The 26,732-nt window shown below is 56.1% G+C and overlaps 7 protein-coding genes and 1 pseudogene across 8 annotated transcripts; all 8 read right to left on the reverse strand.

Annotated features, from left to right (window-relative positions):
* Positions 1–394: 394 nt before the first annotated feature.
* Positions 395–2,353, reverse strand: LBRM_31_0980 (conserved hypothetical protein; the record flags this gene model as incomplete). The annotated part of the gene is made up of 1 exon (XM_001567046.2): positions 395–2,353. The coding sequence occupies one exon, from the start codon at positions 2,351–2,353 to the stop codon at positions 395–397; it is 1,959 nt and encodes a 652-aa protein (XP_001567096.2).
* A 1,333-nt stretch (positions 2,354–3,686) lies between these two features.
* LBRM_31_0990 (conserved hypothetical protein) lies at positions 3,687–5,588 on the reverse strand (the record flags this gene model as incomplete). The annotated part of the gene is made up of 1 exon (XM_001567047.1): positions 3,687–5,588. One exon carries the CDS (start codon positions 5,586–5,588, stop codon positions 3,687–3,689), a length of 1,902 nt encoding a protein of 633 aa, XP_001567097.1.
* A 2,085-nt stretch (positions 5,589–7,673) lies between these two features.
* LBRM_31_1000 (conserved hypothetical protein) lies at positions 7,674–8,018 on the reverse strand (the record flags this gene model as incomplete). The annotated part of the gene is made up of 1 exon (XM_001567048.1): positions 7,674–8,018. The coding sequence occupies one exon, from the start codon at positions 8,016–8,018 to the stop codon at positions 7,674–7,676; it is 345 nt and encodes a 114-aa protein (XP_001567098.1).
* Positions 8,019–12,333: 4,315 nt separating this feature from the next.
* LBRM_31_1010 lies at positions 12,334–13,163 on the reverse strand (annotated as a pseudogene). Its single transcript has one exon. A coding segment is annotated over exon 1 (830 nt).
* A 4,827-nt stretch (positions 13,164–17,990) lies between these two features.
* Positions 17,991–19,820, reverse strand: LBRM_31_1020 (putative ras-like small GTPases; the record flags this gene model as incomplete). Its single annotated transcript, XM_001567049.1, has 1 exon — positions 17,991–19,820. One exon carries the CDS (start codon positions 19,818–19,820, stop codon positions 17,991–17,993), a length of 1,830 nt encoding a protein of 609 aa, XP_001567099.1.
* A 1,624-nt stretch (positions 19,821–21,444) lies between these two features.
* On the reverse strand, positions 21,445–22,884 carry LBRM_31_1030 (putative amino acid permease; the record flags this gene model as incomplete). Its single annotated transcript, XM_001567050.2, has 1 exon — positions 21,445–22,884. One exon carries the CDS (start codon positions 22,882–22,884, stop codon positions 21,445–21,447), a length of 1,440 nt encoding a protein of 479 aa, XP_001567100.2.
* A 1,322-nt stretch (positions 22,885–24,206) lies between these two features.
* On the reverse strand, positions 24,207–24,683 carry LBRM_31_1040 (conserved hypothetical protein; the record flags this gene model as incomplete). The annotated part of the gene is made up of 1 exon (XM_001567051.2): positions 24,207–24,683. The coding sequence occupies one exon, from the start codon at positions 24,681–24,683 to the stop codon at positions 24,207–24,209; it is 477 nt and encodes a 158-aa protein (XP_001567101.2).
* Positions 24,684–26,379: 1,696 nt separating this feature from the next.
* Positions 26,380–26,619, reverse strand: LBRM_31_1050 (conserved hypothetical protein; the record flags this gene model as incomplete). The annotated part of the gene is made up of 1 exon (XM_001567052.2): positions 26,380–26,619. One exon carries the CDS (start codon positions 26,617–26,619, stop codon positions 26,380–26,382), a length of 240 nt encoding a protein of 79 aa, XP_001567102.1.
* Between the last annotated feature and the right edge of the window lie 113 nt (positions 26,620–26,732).

Below are 26,732 nucleotides of genomic sequence, written 5' to 3' on the forward strand. Positions count from 1 at the left end.
ATTCTTTTTTTTTCTTTTTGAGGTGTTGCGCCGGCTGCGCGTCTCGGACGAGAAAACAACAGGAAAGAGAAGACGGGTAAACACATCTGCGGTGAAGGTAAAGCAGCAGCTACCACTGGAAAGTACTGCGCTGCCGCAGTAAAGCTCCGGGTGCCTCTCTCTTTTCCTTTTTTTTTTATTCGTCCTTCACTGGTGGTAAAGCTATAACCCAACGCTCACACGATCCAACACAAACGCACTCGGTCTCTGCACGCACAAAACAAGACAAAGGCGCAGCGAATGAGAGGCACAGTGCATCGATCTGTGCGGCCGTGTCGACCACTAAGATCCCCCCTCGCCCAACAGAAAAAGAAAGAGCGAGCGAGATACAAAGCAGCAAGGAAAGAGCATTCACTTAAAAGATATGTACGGCTGCTTTGAAAATCCACAGCAACTTGAAGAGTTGAACGAAGCTATACAGCACCGCCACCGTGAGAAACATGCTGAACACGAGCATCGGCATCGTGGTCAGTCCTATTTGGCTCCTAATAATCGAGTAGCATCCCGTTACTGAGGTGCTCACGTCAGGGCATATGCTGCAAAGATCTCGATTAAACATGGCCTGGGAGTCGTTGCAACCCACAAGAAAACCCGAACACCCGTGCCGCTGGTAGAAGATGCAGAGATCGCCCGGTTGGTTTCTCACCATGTGAAAGAAAATCATGTTTCTGTCCAGCAGCCTCAGCAGCACCACAAACGCCATGATGCAGCAGGCGAAGGCGCCAAGGAAGCATGCGCTATGCGCACCCATGTACCACATGCCCTCCCGCACCGGCAAGTGCATCATGGTGGAATGAACAATGCACATGACGCCGGCGATGCACCACACAACGATTGCTGCCACAAGCTCCCCCGTGAACTGAAAAATGAAGGATGAGACAAGCGCGTCACGCACGTTACTCCTCGCTGAGCTGAAGAAAACAATTAAGCCGACGTCGAACAAGAGGATGAACATCCCAGCAAGAAATAATTTCTGCGGAATCTTAGTGAGGTAGAGAATGCCCGTTTTCGAAAAGAAACCGGCAGGCGCGCGATACTCCTGCACCTCCCGCACCCGCTGCTGCATGCGGAGCCGCCTCCGCTTCTTCTCCTTCTCAATCGCGCAGTCGGCCTTGAGGAGAGTGGGAAGCTCCTCGAGCGCCACACGATTCACCAGCTCACGGTCCACATCCGGCCACGCGCATCGGACAGAGAGGAATGCGTAGAGCAGCACCTGGCGCGGGTTGTTGCCCTGGCTCGTGTGCACCAGGTAGCGGCGCACAAACATGCGCAGGACCTGCATGTCTCTCGTGTGCCTGGCAGGGTCCTTGAAGAGCGAGTAGAAGCTGCTGCGCGGGTCGCGACCGAATGCCACGTTGTAGATGTTCCTGCGCAAGAAGGTGACGTACGGGATGGGGCCGATGGATCCGTCAAATGCTCGAAACCGCCGGGGTGCGGTGCCATCATTGGCGGCATCGGCACTATCGGTGACTTCATCCATCACAGGTTCAGTAGCACCCGACATGTTCCCTGCTTCATCTCCGTTCTGAGCTGCTGCAGCGTCTAGTTCCGCCCCAGTTTTCATCGACACTGCAGGGGCCAAGCTGCCTGCGGCATCCATCGTACACAACATACGGGACTCCTCTGTACTGGCGATCCTGTCATCCTGGGTAACACCCGCTTCACCAGCAGTGGTGCAGTCATGGTTCAGTAAGTCCCACTCGGGGGACTGAGCATGCTGCGTTGAGGAGGCATCACCGTTGTCTGCTCTTGGGGAAGCGAGCACACTGTAGAGGCAGCACGCACGTACGCGGCCGTGACGCAGAGCACAGCAGTTCCGGATCTGCAGCTCTGGAGAAATGGTCGCCCCCTTTGACAGTTGTTGCTCTCGCAAGTAATACGCCGCGAAGTCGTCGTGCGTATATCGGTTGACCTGCATCAGGGAGACTGAGGTCTCCGTGACCATGCACACAAGTCCCGTGTAGTAGTAGGGGGCCGGCGGGGCACCGTTAACAGTCTGCATGACTCGGAGGCTCACACAGCGACCAATTAGCTTCAGCTCCGGTGCCATCATCACTGGAAGATTCTCGATGGGGCGGTCCGGGTGCATAATGACGTTCAACATGAGATCGCTTATTTCTTCCTTTTGTTCTTCATCCATGTCGTTAAGGCTCGCCTCCGGGCGAGGAGCCATGCCTTCGCCATCGGGCATCTCGCCCATGCTTATGGGCTCTCTCGCCGCCTGCGACCGTGGTGAGTCGTCGCGGGGAACGTTGCTGGCCAACCCACTGGAACGACTGAGGGGCCGCTGCTCGTTCTCCTCACGTGATGGCATTTTCTCTTAGTCCACACTGCTTAGGCGCAATAAAGGAAAGGCGATGCTCAGCGGCGAGAATCCAGCTTGGCGGGAGGAGTGCTACGGGGCGAGAGAAGAGAAACCTTCGCGAGAGTTGGTTACTGAAGCGAGACTGAGAGGCAAGCACAACAGAGAGACAGAGAGAGAGAGAGAGACAGGCAGCAACAGTCTGAAGCATGGAAGCCGATGTGGTACTGCTTGGTCGCCAAACGGGCATGGAAACCAGCGGAAAAAGAAAGAGACAAGTAAGGAGAGAAGCAGTCGAAGGGCTTAGCACATGCCTCGTGTAGACCCTCGATTGCTTAGCACTTTTGCCATCTGTGAGAGGAAGTGAAATTCTGGAGGGAGTCTCCATCACTCTTCGACGCAGATGTGCAAACTCAAGGGGGGTGTGATATGCCCCTCATAGGCCGCCGCAACCAGCTGGTGCGATGTAATAGTTTCTTCTGGCATCATATTCGAGCGATCTTCACAGCACAGGTAAACGAGAAGAGAGGAGATATCTGCACGCACGGCCGCTTGCAGGGATAAGGCCACCCACAGCAGTGTTCATGAAAGGAAGAACAAAGCAAAGCAAAAGAGGCGGCTTCACTTGGAAGGAGAGGAGGAGAGAGCACTGAATGGATGTTGTAATGGTAGAGGGGGCAGGAGGGAGAAGTTTTTTAAAAAAAGCGAACGTTGCCTTGCAAGGAGTAAGCCAACGGGGTGAAGAGGGCAGGGCTTGAGGGAATGGGAGGTGAGGGGAAGAGAGATGAAGACGTGACCCCACAACCGCGTTAGCACCAATGCAACACAATGGAAGAGGAAAAGAAGGAGAGAGGCAGTGCGCTAACATACATGGAGACATCCCATCAGACCAAGATTCAAAGTCCCTCCACCCCCATACCCCCCTTGCATTTCGGATATCGAAGAAGATATACGATGAGGCAGCCTGTCCAAAGGCGCGAACATATCGACTGGCTCGGGCGAGGAGAGAAGAAGGTGTACAGCGCTGGGTGGCGTAGGAATTACATGATCAGCGAACCGACAGACACCCACGACAAAATCCACCGCCTCTTCACGAGCTGGAAACAGACAGACAAAGCACCCCGAGACACGAACAAAGTATTTACGACTGCAAAGTCGCCTCGGGTGATAAGAAACCATCACGTGCGCTACTGCTAGAGACTCGTTTTCCTCTGATTCTCGGTGAAGCAGAATCATCGAACCCCATTGCGAGCAAAGACAGAATGGAAGCAAGGCCCCTCCCACACACACGCGCGCGCGCGAGAGCGCAACCCACAGAAATAGAGTGCAGACCACCGCCATACTGTCACATAATGCGGCCCATCAGCACCTCTACAAAGAGAAGCATCTTTACGACCAGGTACGTAGTGTACACCACGTCCACCATAATAATAGCGCTGAACAGCAGGAGGGGAATCACAGCCCGCTCAATCTGCGTCCATAGAAATGAGTAGCAGCTAGTGTTTGTCACCGGCATCCTGACACACGACAGGCACAGCTCCGGGTCGGCAGCACCAAGGTCACACGCTACGAATAAACCGGTACAACTATGACGTGCGTAGAAGGAGCAAAGCTCGGTTTCCTTGTGCTCCACCGCGAGGAGGTATATGGATTCCCTCGTCATTCTCCAGAACACGACAAGCAGCGTCATGATACAACACCCAATGGACGCCACAGACCCCACGATTCGCAAGCCAAGTCCCAAATAGTCCGCAAGTAGAGGAATGTGAGCGGTTCTGGCGTGCAACATGATCGCCGCGCCAGCGACAGTCCACGTCACAAGCGAGATGACAAAAGGCAACATAAATTTTCGCACATAACTTAGGATGATAGCGTCTTTGGTGGTGCCGAAAACTACCCCGAGGTAAATGGCAAATAACAGAGCAAACAAGATCAAGACGATGCCGGCGATGAACGAGTGTTGAGGAATCTTAGTGAGGTAGAGAATGCCTGTATTCGAAAAGAGACCGGCAGGCGCGCGATAGTGCTGCACCTCCTGCTCCCGGTACCGCTCGCGAAGGAGCTTCCGCCTCCTTTCCTTCTCAATCGCGCAGTCGGCCTTGAGGAGAGTGGGAAGCTCCTCGAGCGCCACACGATTCACCAGCTCACGGTCCACATCCGGCCACGCGCATCGGACAGAGAGGAATGCGTAGAGCAGCACCTGGCGCGGGTTGTTGCCCTGGCTCGTGTGCACCAGGTAGCGGCGCACAAACATGCGCAGGACCTGCATGTCTCTCGTGTGCCTGGAAGGGTCCTTGAAGAGTGAGTAGAAGCTGCTGCGCGGGTCGCGACCGAATGCCACGTTGTGGATGCTCTTGCGCAAGAAGGTGACGTACGGGATGGGGCCGATGGATCCGTCAAATGCTCGAAACTGCTTGCACCATGCAACGCCACTTGCCCTCGACAGTTGCTGGTTCACCTCGAGTGGTGTGTGATTTCTCCGAGGTTGTTGCTGCTGCTCTTGTTCCAAGGGCCCAACGGCGTACAGCTGGGTATCTGTTATCAGGGCAGCCAATGGGGCTAAGCTACCGGAGGCGTGCAAGTCTAGCAATGCTGGGGGATCCAGTGCGTTTGAGATCCCGCCATCCTCGGCTACGCCGACCTCACCGTCAGCGCTGTAGCCGTAAAAAGATAAGCCGTGGTTTGTTGAGGGTGCCGGTAAGCTGCTGGACGGGGCCGTGGGCTCCTGGTCGAATGGGCACCTTCTATGGCTGCCGACATCGCGGTCTTTCCCTACAGTGCTGACCTTTCCCTTTGCCAGGCGCTGCTCCCGCGACTGGTATGTCTTGAAGTCGTCGTGCGTATAACGGTTGACGTGCATCAGGGTCGCAGTGTTCGCTGTCACAGCGGACACAAGTCCGGTATAGTAGTAAGGATCTCCTGGTGCCCCATTGGGTGACCGCTTTACTTGAAAGGTAACACAGCGACCAATCAGCTTCAGTTCTGGGGAAATCATCTTTGGGAGATTTTCGATGGGGCGGCTTTCATGAAGGACAACACGCGCTACCATATCCTCAATCAGTGCGGGTTGGTCAACTGTGGGGAATCCGCTCGGATAGTTACCGTTAACTTGGTGATCCGAGTCTGCCCCATTGTCTCTGTTGGGCGCCCTTATCGATTCCTGATGGGTCTGTGCCTGTGGCGAGCCATCTCGCATCTCAGTGGTGTTCGTCGGTTCATGACTGGGGAAAGCAGGACGCTCTTCCATGAGGATGGATCAGGACACGTGGAGTCAGGTGGAACGTAATCCTTTATAAACCTTACCGAAAGGCGTCACCTGAGCAGGCGGGGCAGGAGGGGGGAGGACTGCAATGACCCGGCGGGATAAGAGTAAAAAATGAAAGGCAAGTGCAAAGTAACAACAATGAAGGATGGAGTGAGGGTGTAAGCGTGGGCGCAGTAACACTCTGCAGAGGCGGTGACGGGGCGTAGCAAGGGGTAGTTGGCTGAGAAAAGCACAGAGGTTATCATAAAGGAGATACATCGGTACAACAAAGTCCATCGCTGCAGAGGTCATCTCTGGAGTGGTGTGCCTTGTGGTTTCTTCCAAGAGGTGGGAGGCATTGGGGTGGTACGGAGTGGACAACAACCCTCATTTGAAGCAAATTTGGCGAATTCACGACGCCATCAGCGATCCACAAGCGATGCAGGTGCAATATCCCTCGCGTGCTTCAGAAGGAAAGTAATTCAGTTTGCACTTCAATGCGTGGCTCGTGTACGTGCAGCCGAGGCACGCGTACCTGCAGTGCAAAGTGCACTCCGAGGCAGCAGAGACGACAGAGAGTGACCCCATAAAGTCAGAAAAGCGAGAACTCAGGCGCCAAAGCAAAATGTTGGTAACCGAAACAGCAGAGGAACGAAAGGGGCTGGGAGAGGGGAGTGCGCCCTCTTCAGGTACCACCTGCGTACGGGACACCCGCAGACGGGGCCAGAGGAAGAGAACGACGGAGAGCCAACGCTGTTGGCGGCTACCAATGGCTGCTTGGCAGAGTCTTGGATCACGTGGGAATCGGAAAACACACACACACACGCACACTCAAAGGCAAAAAAGGGGAGGGGTTTAAGCGCTGCCCACCCACCCTCCTCCCCCCCCGCTGCGCACATAAATGATGCAGTTAAGTTCCCGTCCGTCTGTCGCTCTCTTTTGCCCTCGCGTAGTTTTTCTTTGCCCGCTTGCGCCAGCATTATTCACATCACAACAACCGCCACCCCTCGGCGCTAAAGGGGGAGCGATCAAAGGACAAGCGAAGACTCGAACGAGCCGCCATCCTCACGCGGCCTGTTGCATTACGTCTGCGCAACACCTTCACACCTAAAACGCAAGCGAGTCGTATCGCCCCTTCAGCTTCGCAGTCAAACCGCAGAAATAGGGACGACTAAAGCCAACGAGACTCACAAAACTCCCAACAGTGCGTCTCGTGCCGGCTCCTTTTCGAGTCCAGTCTGTCCCACACAGCAGAACACTTGCCTCAATCACCGGAGACAAGTGCCAACCGCGTCTCGTCTATCTCTCTTGTGGCAACCGAGATAACAAGGTAGCGAGAGAGAGAGAGAGAGTCCGCCATCCCGAGATGGTGGCCATTGAGCACCTAAGCCCTCCATCCCGGTCGCCGCCGCAAAGAAAAAGGAGGAGGCCATCACGAGCGGCCCTATACCATTGACGGTCAGCAGAGGGAGGGGGAGTCATCAACCATTGTCGTCTCCTTCCCGACAAAAACCCCGTGCACCTTGTCAAGTTCAGCGCAGACGCGGCACAACAGCCATTGGCACATGCCAACAGAGAAGCTCCAATAGCTCGTGAGGAATCCGACACACACTCGCACCTTTGGTCGCAGTAACAACAATCCTTTGGCCAAAGGCCGTGCTCATGAGTGAAGAAATGCGGTTGCTTCCCAGGTACCCTGCAGCTGCCCTTATCACCATAGCCATGCACACCACAGCGCTAGAGAGTCCTACGTGGCGTACGATTACCGTCTTCACATTGGTACGGAGGAGCATTGGCGTCAACATGCTCGGCAGAGTAATCCCCACACGCACACAGCACAACCGAGAGGGCGTTGTAGCTCGTCGAGTTTACTCAGTACCGAAGAATGTGCAGAGCGCCAAGTACGCCAAGCAACACATAACACAGAAAACCGTGAGGAAGAGAACGACGACGCCAGCAGCGACAACGAACATCATCAAGGAAATTTTGGCCAGGTACAGAATCCCAGTGTGCAGGAAGAGTCCCTCAAGTCCTTGGCAACTCAGCACCGCTTTGCCAGAGGACTTGCAAGTATGCTGGTGCTCACCCTCAGATGGCGCAGTCGGCCTTGAGGAGATTGGGAAGCTCCTCGAGCGCCACACGATTCACCAGCTCACGGTCCACATCCGGCCACGCGCATCGGACAGAGAGGAATGCGTAGAGCAGCACCTGGCGCGGGTTGTTGCCCTGGCTCGTGTGCACCAGGTAGCGGCGCACAAACATGCGCAGGACCTGCATGTCTCTCGTGTGCCTGGCAGGGTCCTTGAAGAGCGAGTAGAAGCTGCTGCGCGGGTCGCGACCGAATGCCACGTTGTGGATGCTCTTGCGCAAGAAGGTGACGTACGGGATGGGGCCGATGGATTCTTCAACTGTGTAGCGTTGGTGGTGGCCCATTGCTCGAAGTGATGTAGTAGAGCAACTCTAAGTCATAAACTTGTTGCCCGCAACATATCTTTAGCTTGTGGCTTTCTTTCCGCCACGCGAGTGCAGTGGCATCGAGCTAATCCTCTGGGATAAGTGCCAGTACTGCCGCGAGACTATCGGGGGCGTCAATGTAGTCAAGGGCTCTCGACTCCTACATGCCGGCGAGCCCGTCACCTACCTCACCTTACGTGGTTTAGGTGAGGGGAGGCAAGCCGGATTGGCAGCCGTTACTGTACACTGCCGGCATATGTGAGCAGTACCCCTCCCTGTTAGCACTCTTTTATCGGGAAAGGTACTCGTTGAGCCTGGCATGAGTGTCACGGTTTACGTGTCGGGGGGTGGGTAGGGGTAACGCTGTAAGGGAGGCACTGAACACCGATACTGCATAGCGGAGTGGCCCTTTCCTCCACTCTACTTTGTGTACCATTGAGAGAGGCCCTGTAGCCGACTATCCTCGGCTCAGCCACCTTCATAGTCGAGAACTTCTCGGCGGGGAGATTGTCGTGGAGGGTCACCCCATTTTGAAAGGTAGTGTGTTGAGGCTTGCAGCGGCCTCTGCCCCCGGCAGCACTGTCGCCTACACATGCGCCACCGTCCTCGACGAGCTCGCGCATGATTGCCACCCTCTCCTTCTCGTCAGAAACGCAAAACACGTCAGCAACGGCCCCGATGGCTACCGTGTCACCCTCCGCACCACAGGATGGGCTCGTCTCACCAGCCGCCATGCGCGTCACCCCCTATTGTGAAAGCACCCCAGCAGCTATGCTCTTCATCGCGGCGGCTAAAGGTATACATCGCTACCGTCGGAAGGAGAGAGAAGGAAGTACCTGCGAAATGCTCTCACCGTCACCATTGCACACCCGACACGCCCGCAGCCGCAGGCGCACACAGCCACCGCCCACCAGCCCACACGCGCATGCGGCTTCGCCCGGGCCGTCGGGACCATGCCATCGGCCGTCCAGTCGGGACACGCGTCTGCCGGGTGATCCCCGAGACCCTCCTGCGCACACGCCTGCTGCGCAACAGCCACCAGAACGACGCAGGTGCGCTACATGCCCTGGCTCGCGCGGACTGCGTCAAGCGGGCTGCCCTGGCGCGGTGGCGTCTGCCATGCGGGTAGTAGGGGATGTCGTCATGATGTCTGAGACTGGTCAGCGGCTCTCTAATCCATTCAGTGGACGTGTGGGTCTCCTCCGATATTGCTGATTTTGCAAGGTTTCCAGCCTTGTCGATGTGCTCCAATTCACAATGAATAGACACACTGAAGTGAGAGGCGCATGCGACAGGCCAGTGGTTCCAGCATTGATGCCCAGGTACGTCGCAACAGTCCATCCTTCACCGTTGTAGGGCCCGTGTCGAGCGCCATGAGGCGGGAAAGCAAGCCTGCAACTACAGCCACACTTATTATTATTATTTTTTGGCAGCTGGGTTGACACAGCTGTCTTCAGTAAGTCAAGTCTACCAGCTTAATTGCTTCACATTCAGCGCGAGGACTGCAAGCGAAGGTGGTCGCACCGTCTTGCCGCGGCATGTATGGGTGTACTACCGTGCCGAAACACCACAGTCGCTCCTAATCTGTCATCTGCCTGTACTGCACCATCTGTTCCCAGCAAGAAAACTTCGCTAAGCGAGAGGGGGGGGGGCAACAGCTTCCCTGCTTGTAGGTTTTCCTCGTGTGTAAAGTCCGCTTTGCAGCCTAGCTGGGAGTGATGCGTTGAGGAACACGCAACCGCTGCGCATGAAGGAGATGTGTCTGTGGGAGGCACCAAAGGGATTAAAATGACTGAATACGCGCATGATAGTCACCGAAGCGCTGTGACAGCACCGTGATGCGGCGTGAACACCACCCGCACCCAATTAGCAAGGCGGCCTCCTCGCATGATGGTGGAGAGGTACAGGCGGGCGCGGCACAGCAGCACTATGGCATCGAGGAGCAGGACATGGGCCTCTTTGAGTGGCGCTTCGTTGTTGGTGCATGGTGGGGTACCCGCTCTGAGAGCTCTTGCTTCCGTGCCAAAGTGCTCAAGCGCTTCGATGCAGCTTTGGCCACCACTTCCTCACCACGCGGTAGCGCCGTAGAGTATTCTGGATTCAACCAGTGCCACGTAGAAAGGGGCGTAGAAGACCCTTTGATGGACCCCGTTCCTGCGCGCACACTGCCCTCAGCCTGGCAAGTCGAGCTCAGGCGACTTGAATAGCCTTTGCGACGTGCCCGCTAATGCCGCGCACTCGCTGGAGGTCCGCACCGAGAAGGCGGGAGCAGCGGCGCCCCCTCCACGGTGCGTGCGCGTAACGGAGAGTGCGTACTGCGTTTTAGGGAGACTGTGGCACTCATTTTTATGCAGTGCCCCAGTCTCCCGTGTCCCACCCTCCAGAAGGCGACTGCAGCGTTGCTTGTATGACCCCCTTGGTCCCTGTGGAGAGGGCTAAGGAGTGTGGCTCCATCCTCAAAGGAGGGATGGCGCAGTGAGGGTGACGAGCTGAGCGCCACACCCAGCGTGTCTGCAAGAATGAGGAAGGGGAAAGGGCCCATGACTGATTCCTGTGGGACTCCGCATGGAAACATGACCATCTTCGAATTCTTCGTGTAGGCGCGAACGCAAGCGTGACAATTGTCTGAGACATCCATGACCCCAGCGAGTAGCGCACGGGTCTACGCTAAACTTCCTCAGTTGCCGTGATGGCAGTGCCGCGGCCTACCGAGTTCGAAACCACGAGCGTGTAGTCCACAAAGTGTGCGTCTACCCTCATACCAGCCCGGCGCTGCACTACCGTGTGTGGAAAAGCAAATCCGCAGGTGGGCTGACAGAGGAGCGGTTTGGGGTAGAAGTCGGGCTACTGTGGTTGAGGCGCACCCTCCAGGCGGTCTCACAGTCCTCTCAAGATGAATTGTTCCAGTAACCTGCACGGACTCCGGATGAATAGCGCAGCGCAGGCAGGGTGCGAGAGCATCATCAGGCTTGCGAGGCCTCAGATGAGGCACAGTGAGTCGCCTTCTCCCTGTAGCAGGGACTTGGGCAGTGAAGACACTCTGGTTGTAAATCTTCAGCAGCACTCTCCTGCCGTGCATCAGGGAGGGCATAGGCATTCGCACAGGGAGCTTCGTCGAGGCCCAGGACGAGGAGCCAGAGACAGAGATAAGAGAAACAAGGAGAGAGGAAGCGGTGCACAAAGTGACAAGCGGCGACGGAGTCATGAGGCCCAAGCTAAGACCGAATACGACAGAAAACAAAAATGGCACGAGTTCAAAGCTGCAGATGAGTCACCGATTTGGGAAGCACGTCGAGCATCGAGTAGAAGAGAGAGCATCCAAAGTGGCAGTGAAGTCCGGGGGCATGGTATCCCCTGAGGGCAGCAACAAAGCAACCGCGCACGGACACAGAGGACCGAGAAAGCGGTGTGGAAGAAAGATTCCAACTCAAAGCGAGACGCCACCCAAGGAGGCCGACGTTCCAGCTGCGCGCTAGAGGGCGAGTAGGGGCGGGGAGTTGAGAGCTGCCGCGCCACAGCAGCACACCCAAGTGCGGCTAAACGCGGGGTGCCGCATGGGGGTGCAAAGTTGGTGGACATGGCAACAGCCAGAAAACAACGAAGAAAAAGGGGGAGCGAAAAAGAAGAGGAAGTGGGCGATGCGAGAGTACATTGAGGCGCACCGCTTTCAGGCAGCAGGGACAATTCGCAAAGCACCACAGACACGGCACTCGAGGCAGTTCGTGCCGCATTCGTGGCGGACCGCCCTCCACACGCGAAAGTCGCTCTGGCACGGCGGAAACCCCTCCGGTGGGCAGTGACATCTTGTAGCCCTTCGTAGTGCGCCGTTTTCTCAGCCTCTCCGCCATAGTAGTAGCACAGACCCATGCCGAAGCTAACAAGTTCTGTACGTGCCTGTACATCGCCTACGGCGCAGCACGGCGAAAAGGATTTCCTGGAGAAGGGCTTGGGATATCAAAGTCTACCGTTTGAGCGAGCATGTAGAGAGTGAGAAAGAGGCTGGAAGCCGCGCCTACAGTGCCCGGGATCATGCAACATACTAAGGGGCGCACCACTGGCCCCACAGCGGCGAAGCGGCAGAGTAAAAGCGAGAAAGGATCAAACAAAGAGGAAGACACAGAGCAGAGCTACACCTGTCCAATACCCACGCCTACACTCACGAGATGAGATGTCAAGGTGGTGTATCGGTAACTGCGGTGAGCAGCCAAAACAAAGACGGCGGCCCTTCACGAGGCTCTGTGACTGAGGGGGGAGCCATAGGAACTGCAGGTTCAGAATTACATCCCCAGTACCTTCACTTGCAATGCGCTCCCCAAAGTAGAAGAAGTGGCCACGCATATCCTCCTCGGCGGTGTGCACAATGGATGTGGAGTCGTCGCACCCTACGCTGTCCTCGCACACGCGGCAGTTAGCGGGGACGGCATCGGCGCAGTAAACCTCACATGGAGCGTGCTGAACGCCCTCACTGCCACTGGGAAGCATCCGGGGGAACGGGGGGCTTGCCGACTTACAATGTGAAAATGGGAGCCCTGCGAGAGCATGGCAAACATGTAGAGCGGCCCAATCGGCTGTGATACAAACAAACATGCGATTCACATGCGCCTGCAAGTCTATCGCCGCCAGCTGCGCCAGAGGAGTGGCCGGTTACCAGGGCATCGTAGACTGAGTTTAGCTTCAAGCCACGTGCAACCGCAGTGCGGATGCCGCGGTGGAGGGCCAAGTAGCTCTTTTAGAAACTGGCATGCACCTCGCACTCAAGGCCGCCGCCAGATGCGATGCCCTGCACGATGGGCTTCATACGCCAGTACACAAACCACTGCGGGTGCATCACAGCACCATGAAGCGCGACGACCACCTGTTTGTTGCTCACGTCCACACCCACGAAGGCGAGCAGGCCGCGCGCGTCATCGCTTCTCACTATCGGTGCTAGCTTGGCAGATTTTCGTGGCAGCTACATCCGCACATTCAACATGTGAGAACATCAATGTCAGAGTACATCACACTTGCGTAATGGAGGGACCGTCTCGCATTGACCGACCCACTACTCCCGTGGCAGGACTACGGCTCGTGCGCAGAAGCGCACGATGCTCAGCGCCGTCATGACGACGATAAAGTTACACCCATCGTGCAAAATTCTTCTCAAAATATGCATACATACATCAGATGCGAAGAGAAGCGTGACGCGCTCCAATGCGGCTCTTTCACGCACATGAAGGAGGGCGGGCAGGCAGTCGAAGTAGAGCGTGACTCCGTGCCGAACAAACAAACAGAAGGAAGCGGAGTAGGGAGAGTGAAGCGTGGAAGAGGGAGGGAAGGGAAAAGAGTGGCGGTCCGACGTGGCAGACACTGTCATCACGGATGGTGGATGTCTGGCACCCAACAGGGAGCGCAGTGATCAGAAAGGACCGCTGTTTTTCTCTCACTTTACGTTGGTCATGCACCTCAGAGCTCAGAGAACACGAGGTACTCAACATGCAAAGGAAAAGCGCAAAGCGTAATGGCACCCCATGAGGCGGCAGAAGCAGCAGGGTTTGAGTCCACCACCCACGCACCCCCATCCGCTGACATGAAGTTCTCGAGCTCACTACTCGTGCGTGGTGCGTGCGTCTTTGTGTGCTTTTGCTTATTTTTCGTTGTTTCCGAGTGGGGCGGATGCACGTGTTGGTGCGCTGGGGGAGAAGAAGCGAAAATGGGAAAAGGGAGACAACGTAAGAGAAGCTAAAAAGGGAAGCTGAGAGAGGGAGGGAGGGAAGGAGGGAGCAAAGCGTGTGTCCAGCCAAAAAACACCGGGGGGTGACGGACCTCTCGAAGAGTGGCGAGTCTACAGAGAACACACATGCGTAGCACCTTCAGCACGCCTGCCCACATTCAAATGGGAGTGGAGGGGACAAGGAGAGCCTGCACTGAGGAGGAGGTGAGGTGGGAGAGGGGGGGGGGGGGCATCGTACGTGAAGCTAATTTGGCGCCTGTGGTTCATCGCGCGAGGCAAGAGAAACATATATGTACAGCGAGCCTCACAGAAGGCCTTTCTACCACAACATCACTCTAACACGAGAGTAATTGGACGACTACGTTAGCGCCCGTGTGCGACTGCATTGGCAATGAAAATACACATAGCGAAGAAAGGGAAGTGGACGTACGCAACAGCTGCGCGGCAGAGATGAATGTACACACAGCCACGAGACAGACCGTTGGGGCAACAGCGAGTGTGACCGCCACAGCAAGCGAGTGCAAAAAGAGGAAAGAACGAAAGAGAGAGCCCGTCGAAGAGTAATACCCACGGGATAGGGGGTGCGATCCAGCAGAGTATGTGCCTGGGGGATTTCACACTGCTCACACAAGACCTTCAGAGGTGGGGCCATGCTGCGATTTCTACCTCTTCACAGTGGTCTAGTGTTCACTGTGGAGGCCAACAATCTGCGCGTTTCGCTACATTACAACGCATAGTGTATTGATCGCGTACCCACTAACGCTGTCACGGTCCGAGTGCGCTACTGTGTGTTCAGCGGCTTGCACGCTTCGACGGAAACTTGAAAAAAAAAAACGAATACACGAGACTAAACAGCTGAACAAGCAGCCGGGGCTCTGAAAAAGCGAGCCACCGCACAACGAATGACGAAAGAGTACGGCGACCAGTACGACACAGCGCTAAAAAAAGGGGTGGGGCCATCGAATGGCGTGTTGGGGGTGTGTACCGCAGGCCCTCCCCCTCCCTCTCGGTGCCAGAGGAGGACCCACACCCTCAAGACGCGCACAACATAGTGAGGCCACCACCACAGAGACGCGACTGAGAGGGAAAAGGTTCTCGTCGCACTGGGTAATATGTAGAGAAGAAAGCCTGCAGCGCAGTGAAATCCTCCCATGTCCCTTCACACCGAGTCTTCTACTGCGCCCCACACCCTACTCTGTGTGGGCAGTCGTGCCGGCGCCGGTGATAGCGCTGACACCGCCGGCAGTAGTAATGCCCAACATGGTAGCCGCCACCTTGCAGAACGATAGTAGGAGCCGGTGGTGGTGGTGGAGGTGCGGGCTGTTCAACGTAAATCACGTGCGGCTGTGGCGGCGGAGGCGGTGCGTAGGGCGCACCATAGGGACTTGGAGCGCCATACAGTTGTGGGGGCATTCCGTACGACTGAGAAGGTAAAGGTGCACCGTAGGAATTTGGTGCTGGTCCACCATACTGCATAGATGGATAGCTCGGATACTGCCCAGGGGCTGGTGGATACGGGTTGTACTGAGTCGGAGGCCCTCCAAGCGGCGGTGGGTACGACATGACTAGCTTGAAAAGAGGAACAGCAGAGCTCTCGATCTAGCAATGTGCGATCAAGCGTACGTCTTCGAAAGTCACCAATGGGAGAGATGGCGGACGAGAGTAGAGGGGTGCTATCAGCAAATGCGGCCTACAAAAAACAACACACAACACGGCATACCGGATGACAGTGCACGAGACGGATGAACTCACTTCGTTAGTCATAATAGGGATGCCTGCGTGAGAAAGGCGGGAGGCGCCAGAAACAAGAAAGGAAGGGGGAGAGGAGAGAATGTGCACCCACAGCTCAGCATATGAAGAGCAGAGCACAGGCAGTTGAGACAACGCCACCCCAATGTCAGGAGCGGGCACGTTAGGGACGGTGTAGGCAGAAAGGGAATCGGAAGCTGAAGCGCAAGTCAACCGCCACAGGCATTAAACGCTTACTCAGTGGTGCTCTAAGCTACCTTTCTACAGGTGCACCTCTCTCCTACCATTCATGCTCTTCTTTGGTTCCATCTACTATTTTGTTCTTTCCAGCCGTACATCACAAAATCTACTGAAGTCATCCGCCTCGCTTCGACAACCTAACTGGCCCTGGCGGGGGCGTGCGGGCTCAGGCGAAGGTGGGGTGCGCGTGGTGCCGCAGACGCGTGGACCGACTGGACGGCCGATGGCATAGCTGCGGACGCGTCCGTGGTGCGATATTGACGTACAGGGAGCGAAGCACCTGCTGACGTGAGAAACTGAGAGGTGAAGTCCACTGGCAAGCAGAGAGAGAGAGAGAGCAGGGAAGGGAGAGCGGTAGCAGTCGTACAGACCAACATAGAGCCTATCAAAATCAATTTTGACAATCCGAGGAAGACAGTATTGTTGAAAAAGGAGAGCGGGAAGGAAGTGGTGCACTAAAAGGAGTAAAGCAAGCGGGAGCCACACGAGGACTTCGAAGCAGCTCAAGCGAGCCCCAGAAAGCAACCGAGCAGTAAGCACGGCTACGTCGATAGCAGAAAGGAAAGGGGTCTGTGATGCGCCAAGCCCCATCAGACGCCTACCGTACCAGGTAGCAGCAGAAAGTTTACGCAACTCGGCACATCGTGCATCTCTCTGGCCACCGACTTGGAACTCCTCAGCAAAGAGGGGAGCGAGTGAGTGGCAAAGGAAAGAAAAAAAGAGGGCAGGAAGAAATCTGTTGGGGGGACAATGTCGGGGGGTTCAGTGCGGCGACAGCGCGGCACGTGGGAACAAGCTGATGAAGAACGAGGGAGGGGGAGGGGGACGTGTAGAGCAAAATAACGAGAGGGTGGCATGGCTTGAAAGCCGCGTAGTACGAGGCCAAACGCCGCATCGTACTACGCAGACACACGCAGAGGACAACGCATCCAGAGGCCGTGAACCCAAAGGACAAGGACAAGGACAGTCGCCACAACCACTACGATGCGCCAGAGATGAAACACTGACTGAGAAGTGTAAATGTGGAAGGGCAGAGCTGCGCCATTTCAACACCAATTCGAGCCTGTCAGACATGCACTTAATGTCGCGGTGAAGCCCCCATAGTTGTCCTTTCGAAGGATCGGACTCACCCTGAACCACCGTGGCGTTGACGCCAAAACCAAGAAAAGTTCCGGAGCCACCAAACCCTCCAACGTGGGCCTGATGGACTGCAGTGGTGGTTGTTGGAGTACAGCAAGGCATCCAGTAGCCCCGGACGTGGTGGTGGCGGCCGCGGCGGGCAGCACCGTTGTCCATAGCCATAGAAGCCGGCAATCACAAGCACCGTCATGGTCAGCGGTGGACACTGGGGCGCCCGTTGGCAGACACAGCTCGTCTGCTGCTGCTGCAGAGGGGGGCGCTACCTGAATGGAAAATGCTGAGCGCGGGTCTGTGGTAGTGGCTGAGCGACGCTTTGGGGTGCTGTTGTGGTGAGTAGACGCCGTACGTGATGCACTGGGCAGGGTAGGGATGTTCCTCCATGTCTAGAGGCGATGCGGAGGGGGGAAGGGGCCTGGCATCGGTGTGCAGTTGCAGGCGCAGGAGTTGCAAAAGGTAAGAAGAGCAAAAAAAAAAAGCATCGTACGTGAAATAAAGCGACGTCAACAAGATGGGGTGAGATACGTGAGACATAGAAAGCCGCAATGGAGGCGGAGAGAGACGGCTACAGGACGTGTGGTTTGCCGGTATGCCTCGTGCGCAGAGCTCATCACTGGGGACACTGTCACTGCCTCTTTTCCTTCTACCAGAGTCGTCTCAAGCATCGCTTGAGATGGGGGGGGGGGGATGTTGTGACGGGGCTACGGTACAGCGGTACTACAACTGTTGCCACACTTCCGCTAGTGCTTGCCCGGCATCGAGTTACTCATTAGGTGTCCCTCTCTCTAAGCAAACGAACACAAGCTCAGCATTTCGCAGCGCACACGAAAGTTGCGAGGCGGCAGCAGTGGGAAGGGGGGGGGAAAGTATGGGAAGAAGGAGAGAAAGGGAGACTGGGAGGCAATGCAGAACGGCCATTCGCGAGAGAAACGAAAGAAGCGGCTGCAGAAAACGGTGAGGCGCTGTGCAACACAACACCCGCAGCGCTTCGCACGCCGCGGCCAGAAGAGAGGATAGCGCGACAAATAAGGGGAGGCAGTGAAGAGAGCCGACCACTGTGGAGACTCCTCTGTGACTGTTGCTCCTCGACACACAACACCGGTGCCTCGGACTTTTCACAGCACGCAGCACTTGCACTTTCCCCTCGCTTTGGTCTTCTTGTCTTTCTTGCCGCGCAGATTTGCCACAGCCGCGTTCTGGCGTATTTCCCGTTCAATCTGGGCAAATCGGTCCCTCAGCTGCGTCTGCATGCGCGCACCGTCTTCGTCATCCGAGGAACGACCGCTGGCGCCTGGCCTACCTCTGCTATCATTCTGGACCACACGCGAATCTAGAATGGAAGATGTAGGCCGTTGCTGCGCAGCAGACAACGCTTCACCGGCCTTGTCCGGTCCGGAAACAATATCTTCCTCCATCCTATCCGCATCACTCCGCCGCCACACCGCCGAGCCACCAGTGTCGGCGTCTCCTCCATTTCGGTTCGCTACACCCTTGCCTGCACGAACCAGCAGCGCCTGCATCTCCGCCTGCTCTCGCTCCCTGCGTGCTTTGCGATCCTCATTGGGATCTAACGCAGATCGCGGCTCTGGGGCGCCAGCTATCATGCCAAGGTGCACCCCTCCAGTGTCTACAGGTTTTACAATACTCCCCTGTGGCGTTGGCAGCTGCGTGAGGGACTCGTCAATGGGACTGTCGCCACCGGCGTCAACACGCGACGGGGCGGAATCGTCACCCCCACGGTTGCCAAAGGCGCTGTCGAGAGCTTCAGTGGGAGAGAAAAGCGCCGTAGAGACAATGTGTGTCTGCGCCATGTCAAACGAGAAGGTCCCAGTGGAGCGCCAGCTGGCGGCAGGTGCCGCCAGAGTTCTCGGTGCCTTCTGCCCGCTGTCCGTGTGTGGTGCACCCCGCAGCTCCACCACAGGCGGCGTCTTGGTCGTGGCTGGGTCAAGCTGAGACGCTGAGGGCGGGGAGAAGGTTGGTACAGATGCTACTGTAGTAGAGCTCACACCGGTGTGTGGCGGCAACACTGTGTGCGCAAACACCTCATTCGCCGGCGTTCCATCGGAAATCAGCATCTCTGAGCTGCCACGGACGCCGTTACGCAGAAGCGCGTGGCAGACCGCATGGAGCATCTTTTCAAGATGCCGCTTCGTCTTGGCGCTCACCTCAGCGTAAAGCACATCGTTGAAGATATCAAACACCTCCGCCTGCACTTTCCGTGCGGTGACGATTGCGTCCTTGTCAATACCCTTAGCACTTGTGAATTTGCCAGGGCTGCCGTCGTTTGTGTCTACAGAAGTGTCCTCATCGTTGGTGATTACGAATGCGGTTTCCGGTGACCGGGACCGTCTTTGTGCACTGCGGAGCGCTGTGCTGTTCGACGCACCGTCCAGAATGTCGATTTTATTTGCCACCACCATGATGCTGCTCTGGTCGAGGTCAGGAACGTGCTCCGCTGCGATGGACAGGTGGCGTTCCACCACGTTGTGCAAGCTGCTAGCGCTCGTCACGTCGAAGACGCAGATGATGAAGGAGGTGTTGCGCAACACGCTTTGGTAGTTGGCTGCATACTTTTCCAGTCCAGCTGTGTCCCATATTTGGAGTCGCACTGATGCACCAGGCACAACATCGGGTAGGACAAGCGAGTAAAAGTCGGTGCCTACGGTTGGCGTTACCGCCGCGAGCTCGTCATCGGCATCACTGTCGTTGCCACTGTCGTCCATGTCAGAGCCACCGCTGTTAACCCCCAGTGATTGAGAGGAAGCCGCAATGGAAACCAGCCGTTTGATGATCGATGTTTTCCCTACGCTATAGTCACCGAGAACGACCACTTTGTAGACGTATTCCTTCGTCACTGGAACCTTCACCTGCTGACCGGCCGGGTCCTCGCTGTAGGTGAAGTCGTCGACGTCATTACAACTGGCATCCTGGCCACGAAACCTCATGCGTATCGTGTGGACTTGGGGTGATCGTCAAGAACTTTGGAGACTAGAGCAGGGACCGAAAGAGTACGAGTGCACCGCGAGATGCACCTGCAAACGAAGAGCAGTGTATGTATGCGTGTGCGGGTGTGTGTGGGGGGGGGGGGGGGATAAGCATGTGGTCGAGAGGAGCGGCAATGTGAGGATGTGCAACAAGACGCGAGAGAATTTTGCTATCGACAATGCGAGCAGAAACTCGACCCAAGGGCAGCATGACCATCTCAAACACCCCTAAAAGCTCTCCCGAAAGCGTCGTATCGAATGACCGCGACAGCTTGGCGATACATCTTTGACGCTGCCTGCGAAGTGAGACGCGGTCTGACACAAAAAAGGCACGCGCCGGGCTCCACCTCATCGACGAAAACTCGACAGCAGCGACGCGTGCAAATATTCGCGGTAACTTTCCTCCGTCAACACGAGTAAAGAGCAAGACAAGCACAACGTCCGACATCTTTCAGAGGAACCGCACCTCCTCGATGCAGAACGGTGGAAAAGAGAAAAGACTACAATGACCAACGACGCACGTTGAGAAGCGTAACAACTCCAAAATAAAACAAAGAAAACAAAGCGGCCTTAGTCGCTGCACGCCACTGTTAGGGACCATTTTCGTGTGTTGACGCCACCATTGCACTCCCGACACGCCCGCAGCCGCAGGCGCACACAGCCACCGCCCACCCACCCACACGTGTATGCGGCTCCGCCCGGGCCGTCGGGGTCGTGCCATCGGCCGTCCAGTCGGAACACGCGTCTGCCGGGTGATCCCCGACCCTCCCACACTTCAGAAAAAGACACACACGCAGCTGGCCTCCTCTTCTTCTGACACTGCCGCCGACCCTGCACCCGCGAGCAACCAGCGCAGACGAACATTCGCCTTCTTCACTCCGGAAAGAAGGCTAACACTCGACTACACAACGTGGTCACGGGGAGTGCGCACGGTACAGAGAGAGGGAGGGACTGCCGACGTTTCCGGTCTGACAAGTCTCGTCTGCGGCAGTCGCCAGCGTGTACGCATTTTCCTTCTCGGCACAGCCTCATATCCTTCCTTCCATCTTTCATGCTTCTCACTCCACACGGCGACTGCAGTGCACCAGCACACCGGCAAGGAGGGCGTGCGCACGACTGGTGCGGTCGAAGCGAGTTCCCCGGTGGATGCCGTTTCGCGGACGACTAGGAAGAAAAATGGAAAAAACCCTTTCGGAAGAAGCAGGAGGACGTGGCGGACAGGGAGAGAAACAGAGGTGAGTCGCGTCTCCGCTGACTCACAATCTACAATCGGCTGTTCGGCAAGAACACTTCGCTTCTAAGCGTGGCAGCGGCCGCACAGAAATTGGGCATGCAGAAAACAGCGGCGTCAAGATAAGAACGTTTCCGGTGGTAAAACAAACGCAAAGAGGAGAGAAGCAGAGAGAGCGCTAAGGCAGAGAGAGCGCTAAGGCAGAGAGAGCGCTAGGCAGAGGTCTACAGAAAAAAAAAATACAACAGTTAAAAGGGCCACCACTGGTTGACAAGACACAGCAATGAAGCAACTCGCATCGCTACATGATTCACACGTGGCACACGTGCCGACTGCCTATACACTGGAACAGTCTTAGACGAAGAAGCTGAAGTACACAGTGGAAATGGTGCCAAAGACAATCGCAATGACACCGGAGATCAGCAGGAAGTAGGTGCCGAGGTAGTGCCAGATCCCCACGGACTTGAGGCTCCAGTTGCCAGCGTACATCCAAAAGTACGCAGGGAAGATGAAGCCGATGAACCCGCCGCACAGCGACCCAACCAAGCCGAGTGCCGTGTTGATGCTCGGGATGAACAGGCCGCACACGAGGGTGACCACAGCCGTGCTGAGAATCACGATCGTGTGCTTCCAGTACGGCACCGTATCGAGGTCCCAGCCCAGACAGTGGTACGTGAAGTTTCGGCACGGCAGCATGTTCATCGCGAAGGCCGCGCAGATCTTGATGAGCATGCCAACGTACGCCACCATAACGTACGGGTTGTGCACGGGGTCCAAGTTGTACAGGATAGAGTCCTTCGTATCGTCCCCAAAGTCAAAGTACCCGAAGACGCCAGTGAAGATGTACAGCACCATGCACACCGTCATCGCGATCGCACTCGCAATCGTCAGCTGGCGCACAGACGGCTGGGGGCGCTGCTCAAAATACACTGACCCAGTCACAGCCTGGCACAGAAAAGAGAAAACAAAGATAGACAAGCCATAAATCGCTTTGTTGCCCGTGGTGAAGTACTTCATGTCGCCTCGCATGCCTTCCCTCATGCCGTTCGTGCTGGAGTGCACCACAATGACGACGACAAAGTACAGCACCATGATGACGCCGATGGCGGAGACGTAGCGGATGCTGTTCACGCGCTTCGGAATCACGACTGGCACCATGAGCACGAGCCAGATAAGGCTGGTGATGCAGCGGTTGCCGGCAGTGGTCAGGAGAAACGCCGGCGTCCCAGGGGACTTCTCGAGGATCGGCGAGATCAGGCTGCTGACGGCGCTGATGTAGGCCACGGCAGTGCCAAAGCACGACAGCCAGAGAACAAACCCGACGAAGTAGTCCCAGCCGCGGCCAAACAGGACGCGGGCGAGCTCCTCGAACGTTTCGCACCCCGTCGCCTTCATCGCGTAGCCGAGAAGCGTCATGGTGTACACCGTCACGGCGGTAACAACCACGAGGTAAATGACAGACATGATGATGCCCGACATGGCGAAGGACGACGGCATCGAGATGATGCCGCCGCCAAGCGTGACGGAGCCAAGGCTGAAGCAGTTCGAGACAACACCGCCATAGGGGATCAGCCACTCGGTGAAGCGGAAGATGATGTTGGGCTGCCGCTTCTGGACGTCGCTGTCGTTGTGGTGACCAGTGGACTCCGTCGGGCTCCCACTGTGGAGAGGGCGCTTCACCTGCCCGTCGCTCGGGTCAACACCGCCCGTGTTGCTCGAGTTCCCGTCCGTGAGCGAGCCATTCAGGGCATTGTCCTCCACCTGTGCTTGGATAGGCTGGTTGGGCTTGCTCATGTTCCGGCTTGCTGCGCGCCAGGGAGTGGTGCGGCGTGCAAAATCGCCAGCAGCGGCGGCCGGCGCTGCGCACGGAGCAGTGCGAGCAGTCAAGAACGGCCAGAAGGGGGGGGGGACTGCGCGAAGAGGGAAGCGAGAGGAATCCACAGCAGAAGCAAAGGGGAGGAGGGAGCGCAAAGCAGAAAAGAGACGTGGCTACCGGGACAAGACAGTGATGGGAATGAGGGAGAAAGTGCGAGGGGAAGAGAGGGCAATCGAGTGGACGCGTAGGTGGCCTTAGCAGAGGAGAAAAAAAAAATCCGCGAGCAAAGAGGAGAGGCAAGCGAGGCAAGAGACTGAACGAAGGGCTAAGTCAAGTCTTTCACGGTGAAGACAATGTGCGTGAAAGACCGTGGGGAAGGCCGGAAGGGAGGGAGAGAAGAATAAGAGCGAAAAGGTAAAACAAAAACCAACAAGCTGTTTTGAACCGTATTTTTATTTCTTGGCAGCTGTGTCCTTTCTTGTGTGCGTTCGTGTCCAGTGCGCGGCGCTGCTGTGGGAAGAATGCTGCGTTCTCTGCTGGTGTTTGGTCTTCTGTCTGCGAAGCGAAAACACTGTAAAGATACGAGGGAAGGAAGTGTGCAAGGGAGAGAAAGGGAGGGGGCGTGCCTGCTTCAAACGCGTTTGATTTTGCTCGTGTAAGCGCACTTAGAGGAAGGGGGACAAAGCAAGGCGAGTTTGGAGTCGCGAATCACGAAAGGGTAGTAAGAGCATAGGAGACGGAGAGGAGCCTACAGGGATGAGAGAAGTGTTGGTAACATCTTCGCCCGTAAAAGTAAAGAGGGGCCGCCCAGAGTATTACAGAGTACGTGGTGAGTCGGATTGAAAAGCTGCAGGCTCAGTGCAGTCCCATCGTCGTAGCACAAGCAACCACATGTGTTCAGGATTGCACAATGCTGCTTGACAGCATCTGAGTGGATGTCTTGACGCTTGCTCCTCGTGGGATTGCCGTGAATGAGAGAGTCGAGTTGAGGAGTTGATAGGAAGGCGAGAAGGTAAAATGGAAGCCGCCTGCTCTCAGAGGAATCGTCAGTCCTATTGTGTGCGCTGGCTGCCCTGGCCTACCTAACAACAGAGGAACCCCCAGAGAGTGCAGGGCGGGGAAACGAAAGTGAGACGTCAGACGCGCGAAATGTACATGCAGTGCACTCAAAGAGGGGAAAAGGAGAAGCGGGGAAAAAAGCTCCTTTCTGTGCTGAACAACCCGAATGAAGTTCAGCTGACGCATCTAGAAAAAAACGTCTCGCAAAGCAGCAGCGTCCGCCTCACAGGCGCTTAGTCTTTTAGTGCCTCGCCCTGTCCATAGGGTGGTAGGGGTAGCGACTAGCGCGTGCAGCAAACTCTTCGTTCCGACGACGGTCAGCCTCAAATTTGTCGGCGCGGTACGTCGGCTTCGCACACTCCAGGCGCTCTAGTATCTTCGCGTTCTCCCGCGCAATGACAGCCTGCTCCTGGTTACGACGCCGCTGAGAGCTGATCGCCCTGTTGTGGTCACACCACGGTTCCGAGGTATCCACACCACCGCGGGTGTTCATGATGTAAACCATCTTTTCCACCAGCTTCTGGTTGTCGCGGTTCACCTGCTCCGCACGCGCCACGTTGCCGCGCATGGAGCCGAGCGGGCGCACATAGGCGCAGCTCTTCGGCGTCGCATTATCGATGCGGCTGCGCTGCGTTCTCACCCGTTCGACGTGTCTTCTGTAGTTTCGCTCCCGCTCCCGCTCTACACACGCCATGTTGCCACTCCTCTTTGGCTCCATCTTGAAGAGTGCGCTGGGCAGATCGAAAGAGCAGCGAGAGAATGACGAGAACTGCTGGTAAGCGCAATGGAGGTTGGAAGCGAAATAAGAGAGGCGCTACGGCGTGATCCGTTGCTGCACGTACGGTGAAGACAGAAGCCACGCAAAAAAAAAAACGCAGATAATCGGAGTAATCTTCGACAAAGCGCGGAGACCAACTTGATCAGCGCGTTCGCTCAACTGCAGATGTGAGAGACAGAAAGCGCTGGTATGAAGTAGTGGCTCTCCGTGTCGCACGCGAGTACACCAAACGTCAAAGCGTAAAGGATTCGAAGGGAAGAGAGTGAGCAACCTAAGCAGTGCTGAGGCGTTGTAACACACACCCATGAGGCGTTTGTGAGGTGCACCCAGAAAGAGAAAGAGGTGGAGAGAGGGAGGCGCGAGAGAATCAGTAGAAGCACAGTGCCTCCGTTTCAGCGGGAGGGATTGAAAGAGGTGCGTGGCAAACCCCAGAGAGTGCTTCAGATTATTCTTCCGCTGGCGCAGAAGAAACGAGGGAAAAAACTGCGTTGCAGCGTAGAATTGGACTTACGCAACAGCTACAACGCCTGTTAGAAGGGGTGTGTTTTTTCCTCTTTTGCCTCTCCTTCTACACAGCGCTTTGTCTCAGTGCTGCGAGCTGCTGGAAGCGCACACGTTGGCGGTAATCTCGGCTGCACCCCTCTTTGCACTCACGGGGTATGCTTTACCGCACCACAGCTCTGCTCTTCATAGGAAAGAGAATTCAAGAAAGACAAAGGAAAGGAGAGCGAAACGGAAAGCGAAGAGAGTGCAGCTCCCCCCCTCCCTCCCTCCCTCTGCCTCTCCCTTCATGTACGCGTTGTGCGCTTACGCTTTTTTCAGTCTCTTAGAGAAGAAGGCGGTATGTTATGTACAACAGTGGATGGATGGAGGGGGGTGGAAAGCACGAAACGCCTGAGGACACGAGACGTATACAATTTTATGAAAAGAATGACAGAGAGAGAGAGAGAGAGAGCAGAAACCTGCAAAGGAAAAAAAAAAGACACATTTCCTCGTCGAAGCGGCCAGGGTGTGCGCTAAAAGGTGGAAAACTGTAGGGGGATTCCACACCAGACTAAGTACAGAGAACGTCCTGTTAACAACTCAAGGCGTTGATGTCAATGCAAGTAGGAGAGGGCGAACAGGCCCGTTACTACACTCTATACGCACATCACACTTTCCATCAGTTGTTCGCTCCCGTCTTGTTTGGCTTGGTACTATAGAGTCACACCTAAAGTACTTCAGTACTTCACTGTGTAGGCACAATCTAGAGAACCCGTGCTCGCCATGTATTCGAGCCTGCCAAAGCGCAGATAATAATTGTGCAAAGAAAATGGAAAAGGGCGTAGTCGTAAACCAACATGCACCATCGTGGAAGCGAAAGGGAAAACAATAAGCGCGGCGCTCGCTAACTGAGCGAAGTCAGTCAGTCACTCATTCACACACACACACACACACGCACAAGCGCAGGCGCAAAAAAAAAAAAGGGAAAAGAAAACTTAAAGAAGGGGGGGGGGTGGGAAGAGAGCGCACTGCCCTTCAAGCAAGGGGTATGTCAACCTGCAGCAGGCTGGTACGTGCGATGGCGTGAGGCGTAGGCCTCGCTCGAGAACGACATCGCTCTGCTCCAAAAAGCTACTCCTACGCCAAGAAGACGTTAGACATACTCCTCACTGTTCTTGCCGTTGCCAGGCGCGCTCTCGACCGCCGTCATCACCACAGACCCGGGCAGGTGCAGCTCGTCGGGACGCTTATACGCAACGAACAGCGCCACAATCACGCCAACCACGGTGATGCCCAGGCACACCCACACAAGCGGGAACTCCTCCTTCGACTTTGCCGCCGCCAGCGACACACACGCTGCGAGGGCGACAATCAGTAGCTGCATGGCGGACATTGCGGAGTGAAAGACTAGCAATGTCTGGAAAGCAGTAGGGGGAGATAGAGAGAATTGTCACTGATGAGAGACGCTCGCCTTTTTGCCTGCGGGTGGGTCTGTGGTGACGTACC

The sequence above is a fragment of the Leishmania braziliensis genome, chromosome 31, assembly GCF_000002845.2.
Source record: "Leishmania braziliensis MHOM/BR/75/M2904 complete genome, chromosome 31".
NCBI lineage: Eukaryota > Euglenozoa > Kinetoplastea > Trypanosomatida > Trypanosomatidae > Leishmania > Leishmania braziliensis.